The following is a 24,613-nucleotide window of genomic DNA, read 5'->3' as shown; positions in this document are numbered from 1 at the left end:
ATTCCTTTCTATGGCGATTGCAACCTGCGGACCTCCTGCCGATGGCCCACACCAAGCCTGGTTTGATCGGCAAGAAGGCAGGATTATGCGTCTTTTTCATTTCATCATTTGTTTTGTTTTTTTTTTTTTTCTTTGCTTTTTCTTCCGTTTACATAAATTATTCAGACCACGCAGTATGCTTTGAATCGCCTGCTGTCTATTTTACAAGGTGAAGCTAAAGTACACCTCTAGGCAGGAATAGCCTTGGAGTCCACTGTCAACATGAGAGAACCGAAAGCATAGCGAACCCGGCCTTCTTCGTAGGATCTCCCTCTTTTCGCATGTGAGTTGCCGGCCAAAGCTTCTGACGGTCTAAATAGTACTGATCATGCAGACTTCCCTCGGTGGCGCAGTTGTACGTTGCGTAAATCGCTCGGCGGTTCTTGGGGCTAGTATTCGCACCGCTTCTATGCGCCAGGTATGAGCCAAAGATCAAAATATCGCCTGTCTTTATCAGCATAAGTACGGCCAAGGTTGGATGAAATGTATCTACCAGACTCAAGCTCGGCCGGTGTCCAGGTGTTCATTTTCACCCAGGTGGGTTCGATGCACCGGTCACTACCGAGAGGGATGTCCATACGATGACTTCCATCAACTACCTCCAGACCTCCATTGGCTGAGTTCATTCCGTCGACGGCAGTCAGGATTGTCAAATGATTGATGTCCTTGACGTGGGTGTAAGCATTGGCATCGATATGAGGGTCAAATCCGCCTGCAAATAATATCAGAGATCGAAGCTAAATGTGGAATTATAAAAGCGCTTACCACTTCCGGCCAGCTTGTAATTGATTTTCTCTTTGAAGAGGAGCATTTCTTCCCCGGCGAGCTGTTGCAGGACACTCATAACACGCTGACCCCGTAGGAGACCGTCGAATCCTGCATGGGAGTTTGCAAAGTTCTCCGTACGACAAAGCACCCGCTTACCATCAGAATTAACCTCTTCATAGGGCATCCACGGTGTATCGGGGTGCAAGGAAGATCGTGAACCTCCTGTGCCCATTGATGCAGCAACTCCGATTCCCCAGGAGTAAGAAATTGTCGAACAACAAGTATCCACGCTCCTGGAAACCGGAGAGTTGCTCCGCAGAGAGAGAATAGTGAGCATTTTCCATAATAGGGAAATAAATTCCGTTAATCACAACGGAGGCGAGAATCAAATGAGGCTCTTGAACCACGTTTTATACAGGACCGAGTGCACGTTCATGCAGAGAACACGAGGTCTCGCACTTCACACCGAGATAAAGACTAAACAGGCAAGTCTCAATCTGACGGGTCGGAGGCCGACAGATTTACTAGGCCACATGGGAAAAAGATAAGCTCCTATAGGCTTGGCGCTCAGGTCCAAGCGTGGGAGCGACGCGCCAAGCTGTGGTGGGGGCGGAGCCCTACCATTGTGGATTTATGCGTGAAGTACGGGAATGCTATTGTATGCACTTGAGCTTGGCCCTATGGAGCTTGACATTTCGCGCTTCATCCCGGCGTAACATTGAAGCCTCCCGTGCATCAATATCAGATTGCTATTGGACTTTGGCAATATGTACCACAACTCACAGCATATTCTTATATAGATAAGTGCCCCTGGTCTTCGTCTTTCTCTATTCCTCTCCGTTCTTCCTTCTGGCAATATGAGCGACGCTATGGCTACATTTACCGACGTCCCTGTGAAGAATCACTCAAAGGCGCAAGAGTCTCACTCGGAAGACCACGACGTTCAGCAAAGCGAAACCAAGCGGAAGAGCTCAGGTGTACTGAACGTGGTTGTGTCGGGGCTAGCATTATTCAGTGATGGATACAATGCCCAAATCAGTAGTTTTTGCCCCTGATTTTGTATTATTTTCTTTTAACCCTGTTCTAGTTGGCTACATGGAACCGTTGTTCTCGGTGCTGTAAGGAGGCTTGATGTTTTCTATATCTGGCCCAATTCACTGATAAATGTTTCCAGCTACCTAAATGGCATGTCTTCAATCATCAAGTCCCGCCTTTCCAACTCCTACCTAATCGGGGAGATTTTCGGGATGCTCTTTTTTGGTGTCTTGATCGACCGTATCGGCCGTCGGACTGGTGTCATTGCCGCTACAGCTTTCCTCATTCTAGGAGTGGTCTTGGCTACCGCATCTCACGGAAGCACACAGCTGGGGTAAGCTAATGCCTCTCGTTTATGATTGGAAAGACACCAGAAGGACCGAGATTGCTGACACCATCTGAAGCATGTTTTGGATGATGATTGTAGCACGAGGTATTGCTGGGTTTGGAGCTGGCGGAGAGTATCCAGTCTGTGCAACCAGTGCCACCGAGGCTGCTGATGAAACAGCTAAACTCCGGAAACGGCGCGGCTTTCTCGTGGCTGCGACGACGGATTTTGCGGTTGATCTGGTTTGTATTGCCAACCCCTGCCAGTAACATTGCTAAAGTCTGCGACAGGGATTCGTCGCGGCAGGTCTGGTCGCCCTGATTGTGCTGGCTTGTTATAAACAGCAGGATTCAGAAAGCGTCTGGCGAATCACCTTCGGGTTGGGCATTGTAGTAAGTTGTTTTCGATCTCTTGAAATTGGAGTCTGATCTTCCTAACTTCGAAACAGTTGCCAATTTCCATCTGTTTTTTCCGTGTTCGGATGGTCAACTCCACGCAATATCGGAAACACGCCATCAAATCACAGTATCCATATATGCTGGTATTGCGTCGTTACTGGAAGCCTATGCTTGGAACATGTAAGTATTAGCAAACTTCAGATTGTTATGGACTCTTACCCGAAAAAAAAAAAACAGCTTTGGCCTGGTTCTGCTACGACTTCGTGACTTATCCCTTTGGTTTGTTCTCGTCAACAATCATTGAACAACTTAATCCTAACAACACCACGGTGCAAAATATTGGATACGGAGTAAGTGCGGACCACGTGCAAAGCTGATTTCTGTTCAATCTAATTAACGATAATCAGACGGTCATCAATTGCTTCTATCTACCTGGTTGCTTGCTTGGTGGGCTACTCATGGATCGCATCGGCCGCAAGCAGACTATGACATTGGGATTCATGCTCTGGGCAGTATGGGGCTTTATTATTGGAGGCGCGCTGCATCAGATTCAGAGTGTATTTCCCTTATTCGTGGTGATGTACGGCATCTTCCAGGCCCTCGGAGAGATGGGTCCTGGTGTCTCAACATTTCTTTGCGCTTCTGAATCCTTCCCAACACCGCTGCGTGGCCATTTCCTTGGCTTTGCCGCAGCAGTTGGGAAGGCGGGGGCCTCCATTGGAACTGAGGTCTTCACCCCAATCCAGAACTCGTTTGAATCCACTGAAAAGGGCCAACAGGCGGTGTTTTTGATTGGAGCCGCCTTCACAGTGGTTGGCGGTCTTATTGCCTGGTTGTTGATTCCGGATATGTCTCGCGCGCTGGAAACAGAGGATGCTCGCTTCAAGGAGTATCTGGAACAAAACGGCTATGACGTTAGCCTGTACGGTGAGGCATTGGTTGTCAGTTCACGAGACTCGGCTTGAGTACCAGTCAAAATTATATGGAGTTCGTAGGTTCGAGCAAATCAGAGGATTGCACAAATTCTCAAACGAATTTTTGAAACAGTTCGTAATAGTTCTCACAAAACTCGTTATTCCGCCCAATTTTTGGCATTTAATGTGGTCCTCAGCCTCGCAGTTGCTGCTAATTGGAACAGTAACGGTGAATCAGGCGACCGAGCAACCCTTGGACTATCTCCAAACCAGAGTATCTCTTCCCCTAATGCCACCTGATACTCCTAAACTATTTTTCCTAACATCTGCAGGTGCCCTTGCTGATGCAATGTTTGCCCTTGAAAAACCAACCATTCTGGTATTGCAAGGAGGTCGACCATTTGCTATTCCTGAATATTACGGAAAGGCATCGGCAGTGCTAGATACCGTCCGTTAATCGTCGGCTTTTTGAGTGATATTCCTAAACTGACTCTACCTGGGCTTTTTTTAGTTGATCGTCTACCGTTTTATTCCCAAGGTCCCTAGTATATCCTAACCTGAATTGGGTGGCGGAGATCGGCCCTTCCAGTGATTTTGAATGCTACTGTGATATTACCTATGCTAAAATCGCTTGGGCTGAGAATGATCCAGGTTGAAAATGGTCGATATCCAAAACGCTAGGAAGGTTCCCTGGACAGCTAGCACAATTGTATGAGCCTTCATGATCTTCACGATACGGAGCCGGTACTTGGGTTACTCAGTTCTGAACAAAATTCAATTGAGTAGCAATTGACCCTAATCACTCGTCATGGCGTGCGTGAATGACGGAAACGAAATGAATCATCGAGGCCAGTTCCTAGTTACTGCCGCTTATATCGACGACGCGAGGGCTCCCAAGACGACCTCGACCCCAACTCAGCGGTAGGTTAGGATGGGGTCGGGGTTGTCTTGCGAGCATTCGCGTCGTCGATAGGGCCTAGAGCAGGGGATTAGGCCTGACAGCGGGGGCTTGTGCTTGTCACCGAGAAACGGGGACACGCTGCAGCTGCTCGCGGAGAATCTGGATATCGTTGACTTGTCTCATGGATTTTCGATTTCCAATGATCTCGAGCCTCGTAGGGTTGTTGTGGGTGGCACGACTGTTACCGGTCGAGGCGTGGCCGGTTGGTAGGTTTGTCCGATGTCTCTGGTGGACGGGGGCTGTCGAGATGCTAGCACGCTTTCCAGTCCATATCATGGCTCTAGACACCAATATGACATCATCTAGCATCGAGCGGCACACGTTCCTGTCGATCGGGGTTGGACTTGGGTATAGGGTCATCGGATCGCGCCGATTGCGTTATTATCTCGGTGTATCGTAGGGTTAAATGAAGCCATATTGAAGTATTGAATGACATCGCATGGGATTGCAAATGGAGGTGCATCTAAATGGAGTCACTATCCGGACCGGGCAGGAAAGATGTTAAGTCGAAGTTCAAGTCGAAGGGGAATGACGTCGGTCCCGGAGTAATGATATTCCGGTCCATGAATGGAGGCTCAGTTCGATTGTTCTCTGGCATTAGCAGACATTCAGGTCTTGAAATGCAGATATAACCATTCACACTTGATTATCTAGGATTATAGAAGACGCGATATTGAACAAATGACATATGTGCTACAGCACGTCACATATCGGTGCATGTATATATTTATTTGGAAAGACAGAAACCATCGAGCTGAGATCGTAGATGAGCACTAGATGATTCACAAACGCCAGCTTCGTCCCTCGTGGACAATCGATTTTGCCCTGGCTATCTACTAAGAACTTATCAACTTTTGTACATGTACAGTACTAGTGCAGAATTGGAACAAAAAATCGCGCACCTGGGGCCTCAGCCTAATATGCGGAGAACATCCACTCTTGGGGCGTTTTAGCTGGAGATTTTCCTGTTTTGCCGGCCATTTAGGCGATAAAATAGACACGATGACGCGTATGGTAAGTGTAGGATATGACTCAGGTTCTGAATTATCCAGTCCCAAAGGCTGAAGGTTTATACTCGTATTTGCGACTCGGCATCATGCCTGCATATTTTCGTTACTCTCCGGACAGAGGTGAAGATAAAGATACACACAATGATTGCCACACAGAAACAAGGCAATAATTACTAATGTCCACACCGAGAGGGCAAAAGATAATCCAAGTGGAGTCACCGTGGAGTCAAGTATAGCCAAGCATTTGCCAATGATGCTTCTTTTCGGCACGCCGAACCCGAACGGTGTGGCAACCTTTTCCTGTCTCGGTAACTGGGGTTAGCATGGAGAACGTTGGAGAGCTTCGGTCTTTGGCTCGCAGCCCCATATTTCCCCCCTTTAAATGCTGCATTCCTTGCGCATCTCAGTCCCATTTCTCCCTTCCCAGAATCCAGAACTATGATTTCGGAGGAAGACACGCGACCTGAGCTCCATGATGTGGAGAAGGTCACAGACTCCCGCCGCGAAAACTCAACATTAGTCTTGTCTGAAGATCAAGCTCTGGCCAAGGCACGCAGTAATCCCAATGACGCTCTACCGATTATCATTGCCTACGGTTCGAACGACCTCGACAACCCTCGCAACTGGCCGAAATGGCGCAAGTGGTATATCACCATCGTGGTCAGCATGCTCAACGTTTTCACGTACGTCGTCATGCAATCCTTGTTCATTCCGATGTCCATCTAACATGGCTGATCTAGAACATGGTGTGCGGGAGGTATCTCTTCGGGCGCCACGGGTATACAAGAGGAGTTTGGTGTTTCAGCTGAGGTCACTACTTTATGCCTGTCTCTCTATGTCCTAGGCTATGCCATCGGCCCTGTGCTTCTCGCGCCACTCTCGGAATACTTTGGACGTCAACCTGTGTATGTGGTGTCTTGGTTCTGTTTATTCATCTTCCAACTTCCTCTCGCTTTGGCCCCGAACATTGGCACCATATTGGTGTGTCGGTTTATCGCTGGATGTGCCGGTGGTGCGCCTTTGACAAACACTGGAGGCAGTATCAGTGACTTGTGGGAGCGGAACGAGAGCGGAGGCCCAATGGCCGTCTACGGGCTGAGCAGTACCTTTGGACCTCCTATGGCACTGGTTGTCACTGGGTACATCGGGCTTAACCTGGGCTGGCGATGGATCTTTTGGGTGTTGATGGCCATGACTGGTGGCGTCTGGGTTGTTTTATTGACCACAATCCCTGAAACACGCCACACCACCGTGCTTGAGAACAAGGCTAAGCGTGCGCGCAAGCAAATGAAGAAGGAGAACCTCCGCTCCGCAGAATCGACTACGGACTTTCATGCGAGCAGCAGGAAGGGTCTGCACGAACTATTTGCGATCACACTTACGCGCCCGTTCCGTTTCCTTTTTTCAGAGCCGATCACGTTATTCTCTGCGATTTACAACGGCTTCTTATACGGCCTGGTCTATCTGTTCAACGAAGCGATTCCCCTTGTTTTCGGCGAGCCGAAAGGACATCCATTCAACACCGGTCAGCAGGGCCTGGCCTTCTTGGGAATGGCCATTGGCCCTCTGATTGCCTTCTGTTTCTATCCGCTTCAGGAGCGATACTACTTGCGCCGTGTCGCGGAGAACGGAGGCAAAGGTGTTCCCGAGGCACGCATGTGGATGGCACGCTTGGGTGCAATCTTGATTCCTATTAGCTTGTTCTGGTTCGGCTGGACAAGCTATCGATCAGTTCATTGGATCGTTCCAATCATTGCATCCTCATTTTTCGGAGCTGGTATTTATATTGTGATCCTCAGCATTTTGAACTATGTTGTCGACAGCTACCAGACATATTCAGCCTCGGCTCTTGCGGGCGTGATCTTGGTGCGCAACGTTGTTGGTGCTGGATTCCCCTTGTTTGCGACCCAGATGTATGAGAAGTTGGACTACGAATGGGCTTCCAGCCTGTTGGGATTTGTTTCCATTCTTCTGGTACCAATCCCATTCATCTTCTTCTATAAGGGAAGAGCCATCCGCCTGCGTAGCCCGTGGGCCAGGGAGCACTTTGACCAGAAAGAGGATAGTCCGCATTAGCCACTACCCAGGGCGGAACGCCAGCATAGATACACTTGGTCTTTATAGAAGGAACTTTGGTTAAACATCATGAGGATAATGTGGAACAGCATAACAACGCAAAAATTCACCGTTCTGCGTTATTATACGTACGTTGCCGCCAAACGGGACTGCAAATGCTGTCCTGCTGTTATACAAGGCTGGCCGGCGTTCCAACCACGGGCACCTCCCCCATGGCCAACCATTCTCCCAGCCTCCTGGTCAATTTTTTGTTCTTTCCGATGAAGAGAGACGATTTCGCTTGGTACGGGAATGAGCTCTGTTTCACTCACTGGTTGACAAAAGAAGGCGATACTGTAGCGATCGTGCGCTTTGGAGGTATGATCTGATTGGTCTTGTTTGGGAAACACGACTCGATGGACTGTTGATTTGAGCAAGCCGTCTGTCCAATAGCTTAACATGTCGCCAATGTTCACGAGGATTGGTGGAAATGGAAAGTCTGTTGGGCCATCAGGGTATACTGGAACTGGTGCCCATTCATTGTTTGAAGTGAGAATCTCAAGCCCTGGCTGTCCGGGACGTTGAAATAACAAGGTGATACTTCCATAATCAGAATGAGCCCCCGCTCGGATGTCTTTCCCTGGCCGATATGATGAAACGGCAGCTGGGTAATAGAGCCATCGAAGAGAGTTCCCCGTGGTACCCCTTGATTGATCATGGCGGGAGGTGAAAAACTCCTCGTCGATCTAGGTCGGATTAATCACTCTGTCCGAGCAGGGGAAGAACTGAGTAAGATATACCTCTAACCCAAGGGCAAGAAGTCTCAAGATGTGACTGCAGGTGGTATTGCAGAGATCAGTGAATCGAGCGATCTCCGACTCTCTTGAGATTAAACACGGGGGGAGTGGCTGTTGGAGGTTTCCCTCCTGAAATTCCCCAATATTCATCGCTCGACGGGGCTATCAGATAATTTCTCGTCGCATGCTGGAAGAGAACTCACTCTTTGAAATCTCCTCTCTAAGAAATGTTAGTCATAGTGCCTGGAAGCTAGAAGGAATGCGGCAGGATCACATCGTGATGTTCAGGGTCCAGTGTCTCTACATGCATTCCAACCCAACCTCGATTCTAAACAAGGGTCAGTCATGTGAATCCTAGCGACTGAAAGGCAGATCTGACGTCATTTCCTCTGCGATAAGGCGCTTTTTCGGCGGGAGAGAGTTGAAAGAATTCCTGTGACTGGTAAAAGTGAGCTACACATTCACACCAGTGGATACCTCGGTAGTAGACGCAAGGAGTATTCGCGTACCAGGTCAAAGATCCGGTCAACATCCGACGTGGTGAGCAGCGTGCTGTTGCTGTCGATATACAGAAATCCATGTTTCGCAGCCGCATCGAGCAGTTTCTTCCCGGCGACCACATCATGCGAGTTGGAGATGTCCACCAGAGGTAGTTCAATGGGGCTCGCCATGGCGCGTAGGTGTTGTTGAGAAGATTCAAGAATCCCTGGGGGACCTGACCTTATTAAGTCATTCTTTCAAGCAATCGCCCAATCACATTCGCTCTATGCATCCTGTAAATCTCATACGTTAGCGGCCGACGCCGCTAGCCGAATTCACCGTCAATCTTACGATGCAGAAAACAGTTTTCAGTTCAAATCCTCACTTTTCAGATACACTGGCTTTGAGTCTCGGCACCCTCCGTGCCAATACCCAACCCCGCTCGCATTCCCGGGTCTCCGTCCTGTCCGTGACGCCGCACGGTGGAGATCCGGCTGTACCAGTCCGAACTAGCATAGTATAAAACCTTGAATTGACCTAACGACGACCGGAACACTAGAGTGGAAGGTTCTTCCAGGCCTACCTCGGCATAATTTGGCCGCTATACGAGCACACTGCTCGCTTCAGTGTTTTACCAGATTAAAAGCCCCGATCGAACAACCCTGCCTCCGATTATTGTTGTTGGTAACCTTTATCTGGAAGCCCAGGCCGAGTTGGACAAAGCGTCTGGGGTAGTGGATCGGAGTCCCCCGTGTGGGTCAATCCACTTTCCTGGGGAAATCACTATTAAAAAGCTCATCTCCTGAAAGCTGGCGCCCAGAAGTCGGTCTCCATGTGAACATCATGAGTCGAATACTGAATGCCGACGTCGAGAAACGAGCTGGGGCCGCGGCACCAGCACTATTTGAAGATGAGACGGGCGCTGTCCCTGCCACTAGCTTTGAATATGGCGACTCTCTCTATGCCAAGCTTCAACGACTCGGTGGTAAGATTAACGTTGAACAACGAGGCATCGAACGCGTCCCGGAGGATGAAAGAACGGACAATTCTTATTGGAATATTGGTTCCATGGTACTTTGATCCTAAGCACCGTGCGAGATCTCTCTAATCCGTTGAATAATCCTAGTGGCTTGCTGCCAACATGGTCGTACCTTCATTTACCATTGGGGTTCTGGGAAAACCACTGTTTGCCATGGGCTTTGTGGATTCAGCATTAGTGATAATATTCTTCAACATGATCGCAGTCATGACTGTCTGCTTTTTCTCCGCATTTGGTCCTGCTTTTGGACTGCGACAGATGGTTTTATCGCGATTCTGGTTTGGCTGGTGGGGCGTGAAGCTGAGTGAGTCTCAAATCGTGTTCTTCTTACTAAATTAACAGTCGATACCTTGATAGTCGCCATATTCAATGTTCTAGCATGCATCGGCTGGGCAGCTGCGAACATCATCGTCGGAGCGCAACTAATCAATGCTGTGAATCCCAGCGTCCCTGGGTACGCCGGAATATTGATTATCGCATTCTGCACCCAGCTTGTTGTCTTCTTCGGCTATCGGGTGGTGCATGCGTATGAATACTGGAGCTGGATTCCGACATTTATTGTTTTCCTGGTTGTTCTTGGTGTATTTGCTCATTCCGGAGATTTTATCAACATCCCAATGGGCGTTGGTCGTGCAGAATTGGGATCAGTGCTCTCTTACGGATCCACTGTCTTCGGCTTCGGCACCGGGTATACAAGTTTCGCAGCAGACTACACGGTCTATCAGCCAAGCAATCGTCCTCGGCGTAAGGTCTTTCTCGCCACCTGGCTGGGTATTTTCCCAACCTTGCTTTTCACGGAACTGCTCGGCGCTGCAATAGTCACAAGTACCGCTCTTAATGGCGGAGATAATGCATACCAACAGGGATATGATGAGGCTGGGGTCGGGGGCCTGCTCGGTGCTGTTCTATTCCCACGGGTTGGAGGATTTGGAAAATTCTGTGTTGTCGTTCTTGCGCTTTCTATTGTCGCTAACAATTGTCCCAATATCTATTCGGTCTCATTGACTTTGATGGTCATGGGACGATGGACTCGCCATGTTCCCCGGTTTGTCTGGACGGTCTTTGCCACTGGGGTTTATATCGCCATTGCAATCCCAGGCTATAGCAATTTTGAAGCCGTATTAGAAAACTTCATGCACTTCATCGGGTATTGGCTGGCGATTTACGAGGGGATTGCGTTGACTGAGCATTTCGTGTTCAGGCGAGGATTTTCCGGTTATCAACCCGAAGACTACGACAATCGTGACAAACTGCCACCTGGGATCGCTGCCTTGCTTGCATTCTGCTGTGGAATCGTCGGAATGGTGACTGGAATGAGTCAGTCCTGGTGGGTTGGCCCGATCGCCAAGCAAGCGGGCTTAGCCCCTACTGGCGGCGACGTTGGCTTCGAGCTTGGGTTTGCGTTCGCTGCTGTGTCCTACCTGATTCTGAGAATGGTTGAGCTCAGGATCTTCAAGCGTTAAGCTACGTCGCCAGCACTCATTAATTAGGCCTGTGCACTGTGGGGCAGCAGAAACACAGGGTGGCCGGAGGAATTTGATATGCCCGCGTCATCATCTTCGGTGGAAGCTTCCAACACACGTAGCAGATGTCTCAGCTTTCGCTGGCTATCAAGAAAGGCGGTTTGAATGTTCGTTTAATTCTGCCAAATTCATTTATTCAGGATCAGACCAACATAATAGCGCTTGATAGATACATTTTGGTGGTCTTTCCCATGCAGCGACGTATATCATCGCCACTATGAGGATCTCAGGTTTTTGGATTTTGATAAAACAGGGTTCGGCTCAATTGACAACATCACACGACCCATTTGTAATTCAAGACTGGGATTTCAAACACTGGTGCTGTGCAAGTGGCGTTGAAGTAGGCGTCATGCGTGCAACTGAGTTGGAAATCCGTACTGCCAGAGTAGGTGATGCTACTTCCATTGTCACACTTCAGCGCATGTCCATCTCCGAGAGTATAATCGATATGACCGGTTGAAGATTCCAGATTGGACGATCCGTAGAAGGCCACAATCCGCCCAGCACCGCGATCTGCATATCCGCAATTACTTGCGCCATTACCGATGTCATGAATGCGATATCCAATGTACTCGTCGTGACAATTGAGGCCGTCTGCAAAGTCTATATCCAGCGTTTCCAGCGGACCGTACCCCCAGGGCTCATAGTTTGGCATTCCGGTCCAGCACACATTCACCATGGTTCCATTGCAAGTGGCCGGATCAGGTTCACACCAGCCATGTCCACAGAGGCAACCCTTGGTGTTGATGTCGACCTGATTATGGATGCAGTCCAGGCTGTGTGAGCCGTTGTACCACTGGAACTCATTGACCTGCCACGTAGGAATAGGACACCCTTCAGGTGGAGTGACAGAGTGAGGACGAAGTTCTGAAGGCGAGGCATATGCGGAAACTGCCAGAAGGGCCATCACCAGAACACGGGTTGCCATGTTGTCTATGGATAAGAATATACAGTGAGAAGTGTAAAAATAATAGAGCAAGCTGGTTGCCATTTTCGTGTGGATTCCGTACAAATTTTATACATCTATTGAGAGGAAGCTAGAACTTGACGAAAAAATGAGAACTGCAACCTCGCTCTCACTGTGGAGTAGAAACATGCAAGTAAGCACGCTAACTATGCGGTTCGGCTACTTTTCTCAACACATAGCCAATTGGAACGTGTATGGCACGGCAGGGTCCGAGACATGGTGTAGATGTTTTTCACCTAGAAAGCTGTTTCTTCTTGGCACTGCGCGACACTCCACACTTGTTGTAGCCAAAGCAGTGCTAGCCGACCGAAATAGAAGATCTAACGTCAGCATGCGCGGCTTCCAGGGCTGGCTATCCGCTGCAGATATTTTAGGAGAGTAGCAAATACTACGTCTCTTGGATTTGACTCGACTTAGAATGCTTTATCTCAACAGAATTCAGAAATTTGGCTGCAAACGGTGCAAAAACTTTTGACCATTTTTTTCTTTAAATCGCCAACGTTGCGCGACGGATCTCTCAGCTATCAAGTCTACGCTCGCTTGCCATACTAGAGAATCGAGAGACAGCTCATTTGTCTTCTAGATTGGCGTCAGCAGCTCTACAGCATTGGTTGGAAAAATCCGAGATTGTCTCAAAAACTGGATAAACGTTAGGTCACTACCAACTTTCTCTTCGAGAGACCGGTTTGGGCTGGATACCTTTTTTGAAGAGCTCTCAACAACTTGATTTATTTCATAGGATACATTATAGATGCGTAGGTAACAAAGAAGCACTGTTTGCTAATCAGCCTGAAAGCACATCGGTGAAATCAAGAGCCTCAATCACTGCGTATCCATGCCGGCAGCTCTTCTAGAGGCTTATTTGTTATCTCGTTCTGTCCAATGAGTCTTCTCTCAGAAATGAATACTGACTAAATCCAAGTATTCTTTGGATGCTTCTCTAACTATGCGCCTTATTGAGGGTAGCCGAGCTAACAATTCGCCTACTACGCAAGACGGTTTATAGGCCAAATTTGGTGGCAATTCAGAATAACTGGGTGATTAAATTCAGGACATATGAAGATGCACCGGTCATTATCAAGTCGAACGGTTAAACTCTCGAGGTCTTGCCTGATTGCAGCTTAGTGCCTCAGGCAACACCTCGAAAGTTTACACGTGACCTGGCTCATTGTGGCGTTAGACCTCATAATTGCTTATGCTCGCCAACTTATAAGAGATCATTGCATTGAGTCAGGCTCGATCTATAGTCTGTGTATTAAATTTTGCAAAGACACCGTTGCACATTGTACTCACCTTGAATAACGTGAGTCCGTTTGCTTCTCCGCAATATATATAATGAAACCCGCCGTATTTCATTTGCGTAATATTCATGTACTGTAACCATAACGCACGCTCAATAAGCTATCATGCTAAAATTTCATCTGGCAAGTGAGGCTACATGGAACCGGCTTGGGAGTGAACATCAGTGCATATAACTTAAAGTAGATGGTGGTCCAACTGTGGTCAGTACAACTCCTTGAATACGAAGTACAATGCTCAAATGTCAAAGATCATTGAATTATCGCGCGCCATTTGCGAGCTCTGCTGTGTTGGAAACATTTGACTATACTAGCTGTCTTTATTGCCAGCGTGGTCGAGATCTTTGTTGAGGATTTGATTCGAGGTGCCAGCCAAGCATTGCTGTGGTGATGCCCCTTGATAGGTTAAGGTAAGATAACATCTTTTGCGACTGGTGTGAGCCATCTCAAACATATACGTGACAATTCAAGATATTTTGAAGTACCCCGTAGCACAGTCAGAGTGCAGAGTTGCTAGCATTTACAATGCCCAAACTGAAGATCTCGCAACTCACGCCCAACCCACGGACCGTAGCCACCATCTGCAGGCGACTCTACTCCGTACTATACTGGCTTTGCAGCAGCCTTCTGCACTGCTGATACGAGACTAGTCTGAACCAAAACTTGCATCGCTTTATTTTACGAGTACCTATGTCGTCTAAGGGAGAAGATTGTTTACCTCCTACATGTAGGAAGATCAAACTAAGATCCGCCTATCTCAGCCCCATCACGCCCGTCGCACTATGACTTGAAGGCAAGTTCAATGCAAACATGAGGGCCAAGTGCGGCTTCTTGACGGTAACGCAGGATGAGGGATAGGTACGCAAGCCAAGGAGCTGCGCGTCATCATTGAGGGCATAAGGCATTCCAGCCTCTTTCAACCTCGGAATCCAAGGCGGCAAGCGCAAGATTACCATAGAGCGGGAACCTATAGAACGGTCGGTTCGGGACCACAGACGTCGCATAAATTGGGCCCCAAGTGTCGGGAAATATCAGCCCGTTGATCCTCTCCGAATTTGGAGCAGAGAGATGTGGATGTTCAAGAGCCATGTGGGTTCGGCCGGGCCTTACATACACGCGGAACGATACTTTTCCGCAGAAATTCTGAGACGGGTCGGGGATTTTAATAACGTGTAAATGAGAAGTAGGCCTACGTAAAGGCATGGAATTTTCTTTGTATCTGTATAGTCTTTTTGTCTGAAATGTTGACTTGTCGGTACTTTGAAATCGAACTGGGCGTCATAAATGTACTCGTGCCTCCCTAGGTCTCGATATACCTCCCCGCAACTCTGCCGAGGGTTGGTCCTTTCGTAGGAGGCTTCTCATTTTTTATTTAATTTTTTTTATTCAATTTTTAATTTACCGACCTTATTCATTTCGCCTATAGGGAACCCCACAGATAATCAAACTCGACCATACATTAACCATCAGTGGCATTGATTCGACCCGTGGATAATACATACCGTGTGTGAGAGTTCTAGTGGCGTAGCGGGAAAAGAAAGGATTCCGGGGATGGCTGAACGCCTCCAACGCCCCCTCCGTCGACGCCTCCTCATCACTCCCCTCTCAAGTGAGTTCTTTTTTGTAGCCTTGGTGGGGCTTAAGGTACCTTGGCATGTCTTATATGTTGCTTGATTGGGCCTTGGCACCTTGTGACTCAACTTACCGCCCCTGGTCAACCAAATCAACCAAAGGCCAACCCCGGTCAGCCCCCGGCCGTCGGCATCGGACATGGGGTTCGGGCCAAAGGCAAATAGGTAACTGAAACGAAGCGAGGTAACTGAAACGAGATTTAGTGTATTGTACTTGGTTGTAGTTGGCCAATATGCGGCCCCGGCCCCGAACCGAAGCGGAAAAAGTTTTCACGGGGTTTTCTGCGTCGAACAAATAGCGACTGGAGAAAGAAAAAACTCAGACCCTGACTCCACCGGCTCTCCCCGTAATTCCCCGTGTCTGTGGTGGTTGCATGTGGTTCCGGTTAGGGCAAGCGACATGTTGATCCTTTTCTCCCCTCCACATTTATCCCCAGGTGAAAATCACTTGACAGGCATCAAGGCACCCAGAGTCACCCTAGCCAGGGGAACATAGTGATGTTCCATTCAGAACCAAATCCAGAATCTCCTGTCCTGACTCTGCCCATGGTTGTCCGCATGCGGGATGTTACGTTGGTGGCGGCCAAAACGGAAAAGCTCCGCTAAGCCCTCTTGGCCCTCTCGGCGGTTGGGTCTTAGCTGTGCTTAGCCCTCTCGGCTCGCCCGACTTGCCTACTACGTTGTATAGCGCCTAACCCGCCGACGTCATCTCCAAACTTCCTCTGCTTGGCACTAAGCATCCCGTGGGGGCCCTAATTATTCGCTCAAATACAAAAAGGGTGAACACCCCCCCCTCCCCAGGATTGACAGGTCTCCTTCTTTTTTTGTATGTTTCGGTCCTTCCTCCCTTTTCTACTAGGTTGAGGTACAAGGAACACCCAAGATGTGGACAACAACCTCCGGCTTGCGGGGCAAGAAGCTCCATCTGGCCATCACCTTCACTTCCGTTATTGGATTCTCTCTGTTCGGTTATGACCAGGGTTTGATGTCCGGTATTATCTCTGGTGACCAGTTCACAAAGGAATTCCCTCCTCTCGCTATTCCTGACCCCAACGATAAGGCCTACTCTGCTCATGTCTCCGTCCTCCGTGGTGCTGTCACCGCTTGTTACGAACTCGGTTGTTTCTTCGGTGCCATCTTCACCCTCATTTGGGGTGAAAAAATTGGCCGCACTCCCCTCTTGGTGTCCGGTGGTGTTCTCATGATTATCGGTACTGTCATTTCCACTGCTGCTTTCGGCCCCCAATGGGGTCTAGGTCAGTTCGTCGTCGGACGTGTCATTTCAGGTCTTGGAAACGGCATGGACACGGCCACGATCCCCGTGTGGCAGTCCGAATGTTCTCGTGCTCATAACCGTGGTTTCCTCGTTTGCTTCGAGGGCGCCATTATCGCCGTCGGTACCTTTGTTGCCTATTGGATTGACTTCGGTCTCTCGTACGTCGACAGCTCCGTCCAATGGCGGTTCCCCGTCGCATTCCAGATCTTGTTCGCCATTCTAGTCAGTGGTGGCGCTATGATGCTCCCAGAGTCCCCTCGCTGGTTTGTCATGCGAGGACACGACAAGGAGGCATTGGAGGTCTTGGCCCAGCTAAACGACAGCACCATCGACGCCGAGGATGTGCTCACCGATTTCAACTTAATGAAAGCCGATCTCAAGGCCTCCGAGGGTAACAAGGCCAGCTGGAGAGAGCTCTTCAAGTTCGGCAAGACCCAGGAATTCCAGCGCATGATGATTGGTTGCTCTGGTCAGTTCTTCCAGCAGTTCACTGGCTGTAACGCTGCTATCTACTACTCGACTCTGCTCTTCGAGCAGAACCTTCACATGAAGCACCGTCTCTCTTTAATTCTGGGAGGTGTTTTCGCCACTATCTATGCCCTAGCCACCATTCCCTCTTTCTTTATGGTCGAAAGGGTTGGTCGTCGCAACCTCTTCTTGATCGGTTTCATAGGCCAGGGTCTCAGTTTCATCATCACCATGGGCTGTCTAATCCAGGACAACGAGCAGAACGCTAAGGGTGCCGTCGTTGGTATCTTCCTTTTTATCTGCTTCTTCGCGTTTACCACGCTGCCTTTGCCTTGGATCTACCCTCCCGAGATCAACCCTCTCCGCACTCGTACCATGGCCGCCGCTGCCTCCACTTGCACCAACTGGATTTGCAACTTCGCGGTCGTCATGTTTACTCCCGTGTTCTCCGACCAGAGTGGTTGGGGTATCTACCTTTTCTTCGCCCTAGTCAACTTCGTCGCCGTTCCATTCGCCTGGTTCTTCTACGCTGAGACTGCCGGCCGTGATCTGGAGGAGATTGACATTATCTTCGCCAAGGCTCACGTTGAGAAGAAGTGGCCCTACCAGGTCGCGAACGAGATGCCCAAGCTCACTGTCGACCAGATCGCTCAGATGCAGATCGAGGTCGGCCTGGCCGTTCCCGATCAACAGTTCGCATCTGAAGCCGAGAAGGTCGAGATGGCTCTGAGCAGTGGAGAGAGTGAGGGAAAGCACGCATCTGATTAATTGTTTGGCTCGAAAAGAGTCCCATATACACCCGTGCTATCTGGCTCAGTTCCATCCTGGCGACGGAGAGCAGGTAACGACCATGCGACCATTGATGGATTATAGAGTGTCTTGATACTCGCATTATTATTATTCCCTTTCTTTTTCCTTATATTTGAATTTTATGTCGACATGTGATAGTGGTTAATCGCCGCCTCTCTTCCTGTTAGATAGCTTTTTATTTTCCTATTTAAATAAATAACCTTTTCCTTTTGTTTTTCTTTATAAACCAAAAGTTTTTCAGTCAGGAGTCTGCGAACATTAGAGCAGTGCAATCCAGGTGCCAGCATGTTTCGTTTTGATGCAAGTGGAGGTTACAAAGAGCGTTCGTTATTGATGCTTTGGAACATCTGACTTCTTGCTTCCCCTGAAATGCCGATCATTTCTATGTCAGCAGTCGAAGGGACTTATATGGGAAGGTAGCGCGGGCGAAGCAATCTCTTAGGCTGAATGATCGACACTCATGGCTGAGCCGCTCTTGCTCTTACAGCAAGTCTCAGCAGTTAAACGTCTATCGTTGAACTTCTGTGCAGCAGATGTTGAAACGAAGCTATTTCGTAACATTAATGGAGTACAGAATCTTCAGCTCCACTAGGCTATCTAAGCCGTGATGCAAGCCAAGGCACTCGAACATATCTTTGGATGCGCGTTCCAATCGACAACAGGTATGGATTGGAGGCTCAATGCACCAAGAACTTCAGCGTTGGTTCGAGGGTATCGTGACTCAAATAACAGAAAATTTTCGATCAACAGGGACAAACTCCATCAAACGTCATGTTTTACTACAGATAACTATACGTACACTCGCAAAGTACAGACAAACCTGCCAATAGCGCGCCCATCTTTACAGTGCAATCCTTCCTTTAGTGAAGTTCCCTACGATTTCCTGAAAATTCGCTATAACCAGGTAATGTGGCCCGCACTTTACCCCATCCTAAGCACTATTATTGGTCCAAATGCATCTGACAAGTATAAAGCTGACATAATAATTGGCATGTGCTATTACTAACTCAACTGGGAATTAGCGTAATCATGTGACCGGAAATGGGTCCTATTCTATAGTGAAACCCGGCTATAGTGGAATAGGACGCTTGCGAGAATTATTACAAAGAGGTTTGACTGTAGAAATAGTGAGAACAAGCGTTTGTGGTGCCTGAGACCGAGGCGTGTTCAGTGGCGCAGTGGAGGCTTTTGCTGTGGTGGTGCGAGGTCCGTAGCCGTGACGGCACTTAGGTCTGGTCAATGCCACGGTCACCGGGTAGATCTTTTCTAAGGTAGCTTTGAAATGACGACGAGCCGACAGAGATGAAGATGGCAGCAATGAGAAACTGTACGAAAAACATGAGAGAGAGCCATATCTGTACAGCAACAAAGTCGAGTATTAGGATCCCCGATATGACGAACAACGCGATAATTCTGTCTGTTAGACCAGGGGTACGCTATGCTACCCAGTTAAGGACTGTCAATAAAAAGCGATGCGTTGCTTAATATAAATTCCTGTGCAACCCGACATTGCTTCACAGCTTGTTACAAAACGAATAGATGAGCCCCAAATGTCATGGACCTGCTGTTTCATCTTCTTCACATTTAAGACCCTCCCAGATGAAACAAGATGTTCATGTGACAAGATAAAGGCAGATTGCAGTAATGAGCAGGAGACGTTGTGTGCCACCATATACATGGTCGATAGCATCACGGGTTGTTGTTCCCTAGCGTAGAACTGTTGAACGAAAAGGGAGCCATAAGTGCTTGTAAAGTCTGCCGGAGTGGATGTAGGGAGGTGTGCTAGCAGTTTGACAAAGAAAATACCAATCCACATGGCGACAGCAACAGTACCCCCAAAGGCGTTGCCAATGGTGGTAACCAGACCCTCGGTAACCAGGATAGCGGGTATATTTCTCTGAGCGGAGACAGCCATAACAGTCATCTGCTAATAGATGACAAGAGTGCCACCCTAATGCGACTAAGATCTGACACATCACAGTATAGCCAATGTTCGATTCAGGTTGACGGGACTTGGCCATCAATCCAACTCCCAAAATGGTCAGAGGAACTACAAACATATGGTTCGCCATTCCAAGCGGCCATTGTAGCGAAGGATAGCACCGAAGATCAGACACCAGAAGCACGAGCCCGTAGTATAGTTGTTCGATATGTAGGTCGCTTCCATGACAGTCTGATTGGACATAAACTGCAGGAGACAATAAAAGAAGGTTTCCCAGATATACCATGCTAGGTACAATGATACAAACATGGAGAAGGTGGAGAAGACAGTTCTGTTTCGAAGCAGCTTCCCGGGCATGAACTTCACTGTCGCAAAATATCTCTTCCAAAACGGGAAAGCGATCATGAGACAAAAGCCAACGACAACGAAGCAGAAAATCGGAGGCCACCACTCTTCAGTCTGGTAAGAGTACAGGTTAAAGGCCAGCAGGAAGAGAGAGAAACCAGTGGTGTCAGCAATGAAGATGGCCATGAATAAATCAGTCATACTGAAAACTGTTTGATAGAATACCTGCGCAGCACAATAGGCCGGGACGCTTTTGCAGGCAGCCGTCATGACCGAGTGTCAGGAATCCAACCACTACCCCACAGGCTTGAGTTGACCCCAGATATCCATGAGCTTCGCGTAAGGGAACTTGACAAGAGCGGAGATCAACGAAGCAAACACAGATGCCAGACCAATCATAGAATGCAGCTCGAAACCTTTGTAGATATATGGTGATAGAGGTCTGAGAAAGTCCAGAGCTGAAGTACTCGAGGAAGTTCACGACCTAGACGCTTACGAGGCGATTAGCCATGGGAATGTGTGATTAATTGACTGTAGGGTGGACTGACAGAATGTAGGCTGCATCCAGGGTATTCTCGTCCATGATTGAGAGCTTGCCTGAGCCTTTTGTGTATCAGACTGGGCCTTCTCATTGATAATTTCCTCATCTGTCGAGTTGGGACCTGTTTCGTCCAGGGGAAGTTTTGAGTTGGGAGAAGCCTCAATGCCACGGTGAGTAGCCACTGATTGACTGGGAGACTCCCTGTGCGCAAAAGAGTTGATGAATCGCTTTCTGACAGCCATGGTGTCGATCCTAACATAACCCGACGTTGGATATAACTGACCAACAATCACGAAAAGGCCTAGAAAATGGAGACACAGATGGGCGCAAGTGCTCCAAAAAAAATATACTAGAGCTTGGAATCAGCCGAAGAGGGGAATGCCGATTTGCAAACGGATCCTGGAGATGCCTTCCTGTAAGTATATCCTTGCTGTATTGCTTCTATAGAGTGACAAACCTCGAAAGGATATTTTATCGCCCACCATATAATCAGAAAAGCTTAAAATGGCTTGACTAAAGAGAAGAGCTAGACAGAAATTGGTTAACTGAGTGGACATCGACTCCAGAACCCTTCCTGGAGATCAGCGGCCTTGCCCATCGGCATTTTGTGTTTATTGGATACAATGCTCAATAGATGTGCCTAATAAAAATGGACAAGGCGAAAATTCTTCATCGCCACTACCAATTAGTGCTGACAAGTAGTCTCGGGGGATCAAGGATTAAGCTTGAGGATCTACTCCTCTGATTGATAGGAGTTATCTGATCGATTTGATTGACCTGCTCGCATCAATAGTCCGACATCGGCTGTGCTAATCCCACTCCGGTAAACTTCCGACACTGTTGAAACCACAAATCCATTTCCTAGGCCAACAAGACACGAAATGACCAGATTATTCACATAATGGACAAATTACGCTTCTGAGCAAATGAACATGAAGGAAGCTCGATCTACACGAAAGGAAGATCGACAAGTATAAATCAAATAGAGGCAAACTCCGAAACTGACAACATCTAACTTCCAAATAAAGCTGTGTCTAGTGCTTTGATTCGACGTACTCGTCCTCTGCTCTTACCACTAGTGCGCACCCATCCAGTAAAGATGTATTAAGCACCAACGATCTAGTGATCTGAGGCCACCTGTTTAAAATCGGACTGCAGACGGGGAAGTGGTGCAAATGCCATTTCTTTCTGACTCGTCTGGGAAGGTCGACAAACGATAGTGACATACGCAGAACGAGCGAAGCTACGTATTTGGTGCCTGGAAATTATTATTTCAATGTCTCTTCAACTTCACGCTAGCGTGTTATTGGTAATTCCACTACTTGTGCAGGATCTCAAACTCATTGGCCTTTACTGCATGAACTAGGATGCAGTTATACCTCTTGCAGGACACTTTATTTACTTTACTAAAATTGTTCATAACGCGGCGGGTCTACCATGCCATTGTCCCTCAGATATGTTGCACAGATATACAAACTTTGAATGAGATGGAGTCAACGGGGTAAACTGTCCAATCTTCAAAATGTACTCCAAGTCTATCTAATCTTAGAATTGGGGCTAGATCGAGACCATCATGTTCATGTACCTTCGTACTTATGATCGGTGGGTATTGGTGTACTAATAGCAATCGTCTCTTGGCAGCCTCAACCGCTTAACCACCGACAGTAGCCACATAGGTGTGGATATCAGTTCGCATTGCCTCGCGCCCCGCTAAAGTGGCTCACTAGCGAGATTAGTGCTCAACTCACGTGTAGCATTTGATCCTGTGTGGCTGTCCGGTAGGAGATAGATTTTCGCGCATCCCGGGGACACTTACTGTTTTTACAGGTAAATCTCAAAAGTGACAACAAGGGGGCAAGCACCGGAGGATAAATGACCAGAGACTTATCTTTAGTCATGGATCAATCACCTGTGAGCACCAGTGGAGGGGAGTACAGTGAACACAGATACAACGCGATTAGAACTCTAAAGGGAGTTGCGATAGAACCATATAGGAGCTGGTTTAGTTGGGGCTCGCCCCGAAGAGTTTCATAGGCCATGGCGAGTTTTTGAGCACGAGCACCTGAATACCTCCAATAAGATAGGCTGTAGTTGGGGCAGGTGGATGAATCACAAGTGTGCAGATTGGACACTGGGTTCCGACAGAACCGTAGCTAATGGCCATCTATTGATATGATATCATACGAGAGTCAATAATCGTGTTTGCAATTCGATTCCCGGTCTTCGGCCATGGCAGATTTAGTTCGACTCGCCTAGTTGCTTTATCGGCGTGCGTGATATTCCCAGAGGACGGTGGATTACGGATACCGCCTAATATATTACGCATATACTGCGCAAATTCGTAGAAGAAGTTTGGAGAATTAAGAGCCACGAGGCAGAAACGAACCGTCAAGCCTAGCATAATTTGATGGCTTTCATGCAAACCATCATGAAGCGTGGTGCCATACTCTCCAAATGCGTTATGCACATACATTCTGCAATCTTTGTAACACAATGCTAAGTTGATTGATTTAGCTTGAAGATCCGACCGTTAAACTAGCATGTATTACGCAGCACTAAGAGGACTTCTAGCGTGCTCTATACATCTTGGCGTTATAGCTATAGTCACTAACCACGGAATGCGATGACATCCCATGTGCTTGCAGCTATTTGAACGAAGCCGGTACAGTGGTATCTTAATGCTATCAAGAAATCAATACGGATTTGATATGCATATATAGTTTCGCAGCAGTTGACGGCGTATCTCCCCCTTCGCGTTACCAGTTCAACTATGAAGAATAATGAGATCTTTAGGATTAGGCGGCTGAATAATTATCTGCGAGTTGTCCGGTAATACGAACTACTAGAGTACGCCACCATGCATGTCTGAGCGGTCATTGATAGGTAGATTTCTAACCCGAGGCGAGTTCATCCTTCTCCCCTCTTCTGCTCGTCCAAAACTGTGCATAATGCAACAGCAGGCGGTGATAAACAAAGTTATCTCGGGTGACGTCCTTACCTCTGCTGTAAGAGTGATGACGTGGGGAAGGTGTGCGATGAGTTTTGACTCGATCGAATTCGCACTTGACCATGAAGCAATGGGCCAAAGTCATGTCCAGTTCTGCCCTACGCTCTTTCTAGAATATATTTTCACCCCCCTACCACGAGTTCGTCTATCCCTCTAGAGCTTCTAGATCTTGTATAGGGGGTCTCTCGATTAGGGACCATGTGCCAAACATTGAGAGGAACTTATTTTTGAGGAGGCAAACACTCACTGGTCGGGTCCTTATCGGGACTTGGACAGCCTTCGCAGTAGGAATTAGACAGGATGCCAGGACTTCGGGCTATACAAGTCAGGGAAAGCCGCAACCACGATATCAATGCTTGGACAGCAATGCACAGACTGCCACGCTGGGTCAAAGCCACCAACCGTATCGAATCACACGCTAAGCATTGACCGGCAAAAATCACTCGACGCTGTTCCTATAACAACAAACTATCAGCAAGTTTTCTAGACTTATAAGCGATTTTGATTTGCTAGTTTCAAGGGAATTAATATTTGTTGCCTGTTACATGTACATGTATCAACTAACGTTAACGTTATAAGTTACAGCGTGAAACATACTTGACAATATGATGTCATTCGCTCCTTCGGTCCCACTACAGCGAGTTTTTCTTTTTTTCTTTCTTTAGATTCAGACATGTTCCACCTTGATTGATCTATTTTCAATGTCGCAATTCTTGTACTTGTACGGAGTATCATGATCGCTCGAATGAAATATCTACACGTACTGTATAGGCTGTGAGTCTGACGCTCAGTAAGTGAATACCACACCTATTTACTGGCTCTCCTTCCACTTCATCAAACGTCCAGCAAAAATCCGTGTGAAACTCGTTTCACAGGTGGATCACTAGCTCCACGCATCCAAAACAGAAAGCAATACAGTATTTCACCCGAAATGTATATACTGGCATAGCCAAATTTAGCTACGAAGAAATCCGGATTTCA

At 48.0% G+C, this 24,613-nt stretch overlaps 10 protein-coding genes across 10 annotated transcripts; 5 read left to right on the top strand and 5 right to left on the bottom strand.

Annotated features, from left to right (window-relative positions):
* Positions 1–256: 256 nt before the first annotated feature.
* PENARI_c002G07434 (phytanoyl-CoA dioxygenase family protein) lies at positions 257–1,039 on the bottom strand (the record flags this gene model as incomplete). Its single annotated transcript, XM_022627642.1, has 4 exons — positions 257–483; positions 533–751; positions 805–915; positions 964–1,039. The coding sequence occupies 4 exons, from the start codon at positions 1,037–1,039 to the stop codon at positions 257–259; spliced, it is 633 nt and encodes a 210-aa protein (XP_022492674.1).
* Positions 1,040–1,676: 637 nt separating this feature from the next.
* PENARI_c002G08771 (uncharacterized protein) lies at positions 1,677–3,533 on the top strand (the record flags this gene model as incomplete). The annotated part of the gene is made up of 8 exons (XM_022627747.1): positions 1,677–1,845; positions 1,895–1,925; positions 1,982–2,176; positions 2,247–2,412; positions 2,461–2,562; positions 2,619–2,748; positions 2,806–2,918; positions 2,976–3,533. 8 exons carry the CDS (start codon positions 1,677–1,679, stop codon positions 3,531–3,533), a joined length of 1,464 nt encoding a protein of 487 aa, XP_022492820.1.
* Positions 3,534–4,290: 757 nt separating this feature from the next.
* Positions 4,291–4,462, top strand: PENARI_c002G06673 (uncharacterized protein; the record flags this gene model as incomplete). Its single annotated transcript, XM_022627581.1, has 2 exons — positions 4,291–4,403; positions 4,456–4,462. 2 exons carry the CDS (start codon positions 4,291–4,293, stop codon positions 4,460–4,462), a joined length of 120 nt encoding a protein of 39 aa, XP_022492990.1.
* Positions 4,463–5,891: 1,429 nt separating this feature from the next.
* Positions 5,892–7,529, top strand: PENARI_c002G01109 (MFS transporter; the record flags this gene model as incomplete). Its single annotated transcript, XM_022627205.1, has 2 exons — positions 5,892–6,136; positions 6,194–7,529. 2 exons carry the CDS (start codon positions 5,892–5,894, stop codon positions 7,527–7,529), a joined length of 1,581 nt encoding a protein of 526 aa, XP_022492662.1.
* Positions 7,530–8,504: 975 nt separating this feature from the next.
* PENARI_c002G04817 (uncharacterized protein) lies at positions 8,505–8,976 on the bottom strand (the record flags this gene model as incomplete). Its single annotated transcript, XM_022627465.1, has 2 exons — positions 8,505–8,525; positions 8,815–8,976. The coding sequence occupies 2 exons, from the start codon at positions 8,974–8,976 to the stop codon at positions 8,505–8,507; spliced, it is 183 nt and encodes a 60-aa protein (XP_022492354.1).
* Positions 8,977–9,628: 652 nt separating this feature from the next.
* Positions 9,629–11,287, top strand: PENARI_c002G07668 (cytosine permease; the record flags this gene model as incomplete). Its single annotated transcript, XM_022627663.1, has 3 exons — positions 9,629–9,856; positions 9,912–10,128; positions 10,182–11,287. 3 exons carry the CDS (start codon positions 9,629–9,631, stop codon positions 11,285–11,287), a joined length of 1,551 nt encoding a protein of 516 aa, XP_022492961.1.
* Positions 11,288–11,621: 334 nt separating this feature from the next.
* On the bottom strand, positions 11,622–12,275 carry PENARI_c002G06990 (uncharacterized protein; the record flags this gene model as incomplete). The annotated part of the gene is made up of 1 exon (XM_022627610.1): positions 11,622–12,275. The coding sequence occupies one exon, from the start codon at positions 12,273–12,275 to the stop codon at positions 11,622–11,624; it is 654 nt and encodes a 217-aa protein (XP_022492572.1).
* Positions 12,276–16,126: 3,851 nt separating this feature from the next.
* On the top strand, positions 16,127–17,755 carry PENARI_c002G00530 (sugar porter family MFS transporter; the record flags this gene model as incomplete). The annotated part of the gene is made up of 1 exon (XM_022627175.1): positions 16,127–17,755. One exon carries the CDS (start codon positions 16,127–16,129, stop codon positions 17,753–17,755), a length of 1,629 nt encoding a protein of 542 aa, XP_022492478.1.
* Positions 17,756–18,866: 1,111 nt separating this feature from the next.
* Positions 18,867–19,712, bottom strand: PENARI_c002G00216 (uncharacterized protein; the record flags this gene model as incomplete). Its single annotated transcript, XM_022627145.1, has 2 exons — positions 18,867–19,122; positions 19,474–19,712. 2 exons carry the CDS (start codon positions 19,710–19,712, stop codon positions 18,867–18,869), a joined length of 495 nt encoding a protein of 164 aa, XP_022492437.1.
* A 666-nt stretch (positions 19,713–20,378) lies between these two features.
* On the bottom strand, positions 20,379–20,867 carry PENARI_c002G08437 (uncharacterized protein; the record flags this gene model as incomplete). Its single annotated transcript, XM_022627722.1, has 2 exons — positions 20,379–20,526; positions 20,581–20,867. 2 exons carry the CDS (start codon positions 20,865–20,867, stop codon positions 20,379–20,381), a joined length of 435 nt encoding a protein of 144 aa, XP_022492262.1.
* Positions 20,868–24,613: the final 3,746 nt, after the last annotated feature.

This window comes from Penicillium arizonense (assembly GCF_001773325.1).
Source record: "Penicillium arizonense strain CBS 141311 chromosome Unknown PENARI_contig002, whole genome shotgun sequence".
Lineage (NCBI taxonomy): Eukaryota > Fungi > Ascomycota > Eurotiomycetes > Eurotiales > Aspergillaceae > Penicillium > Penicillium arizonense.
The sequence above is the reverse complement of the archived record's forward strand: the minus strand, read 5'-3'. Positions and strand labels throughout refer to the sequence as shown.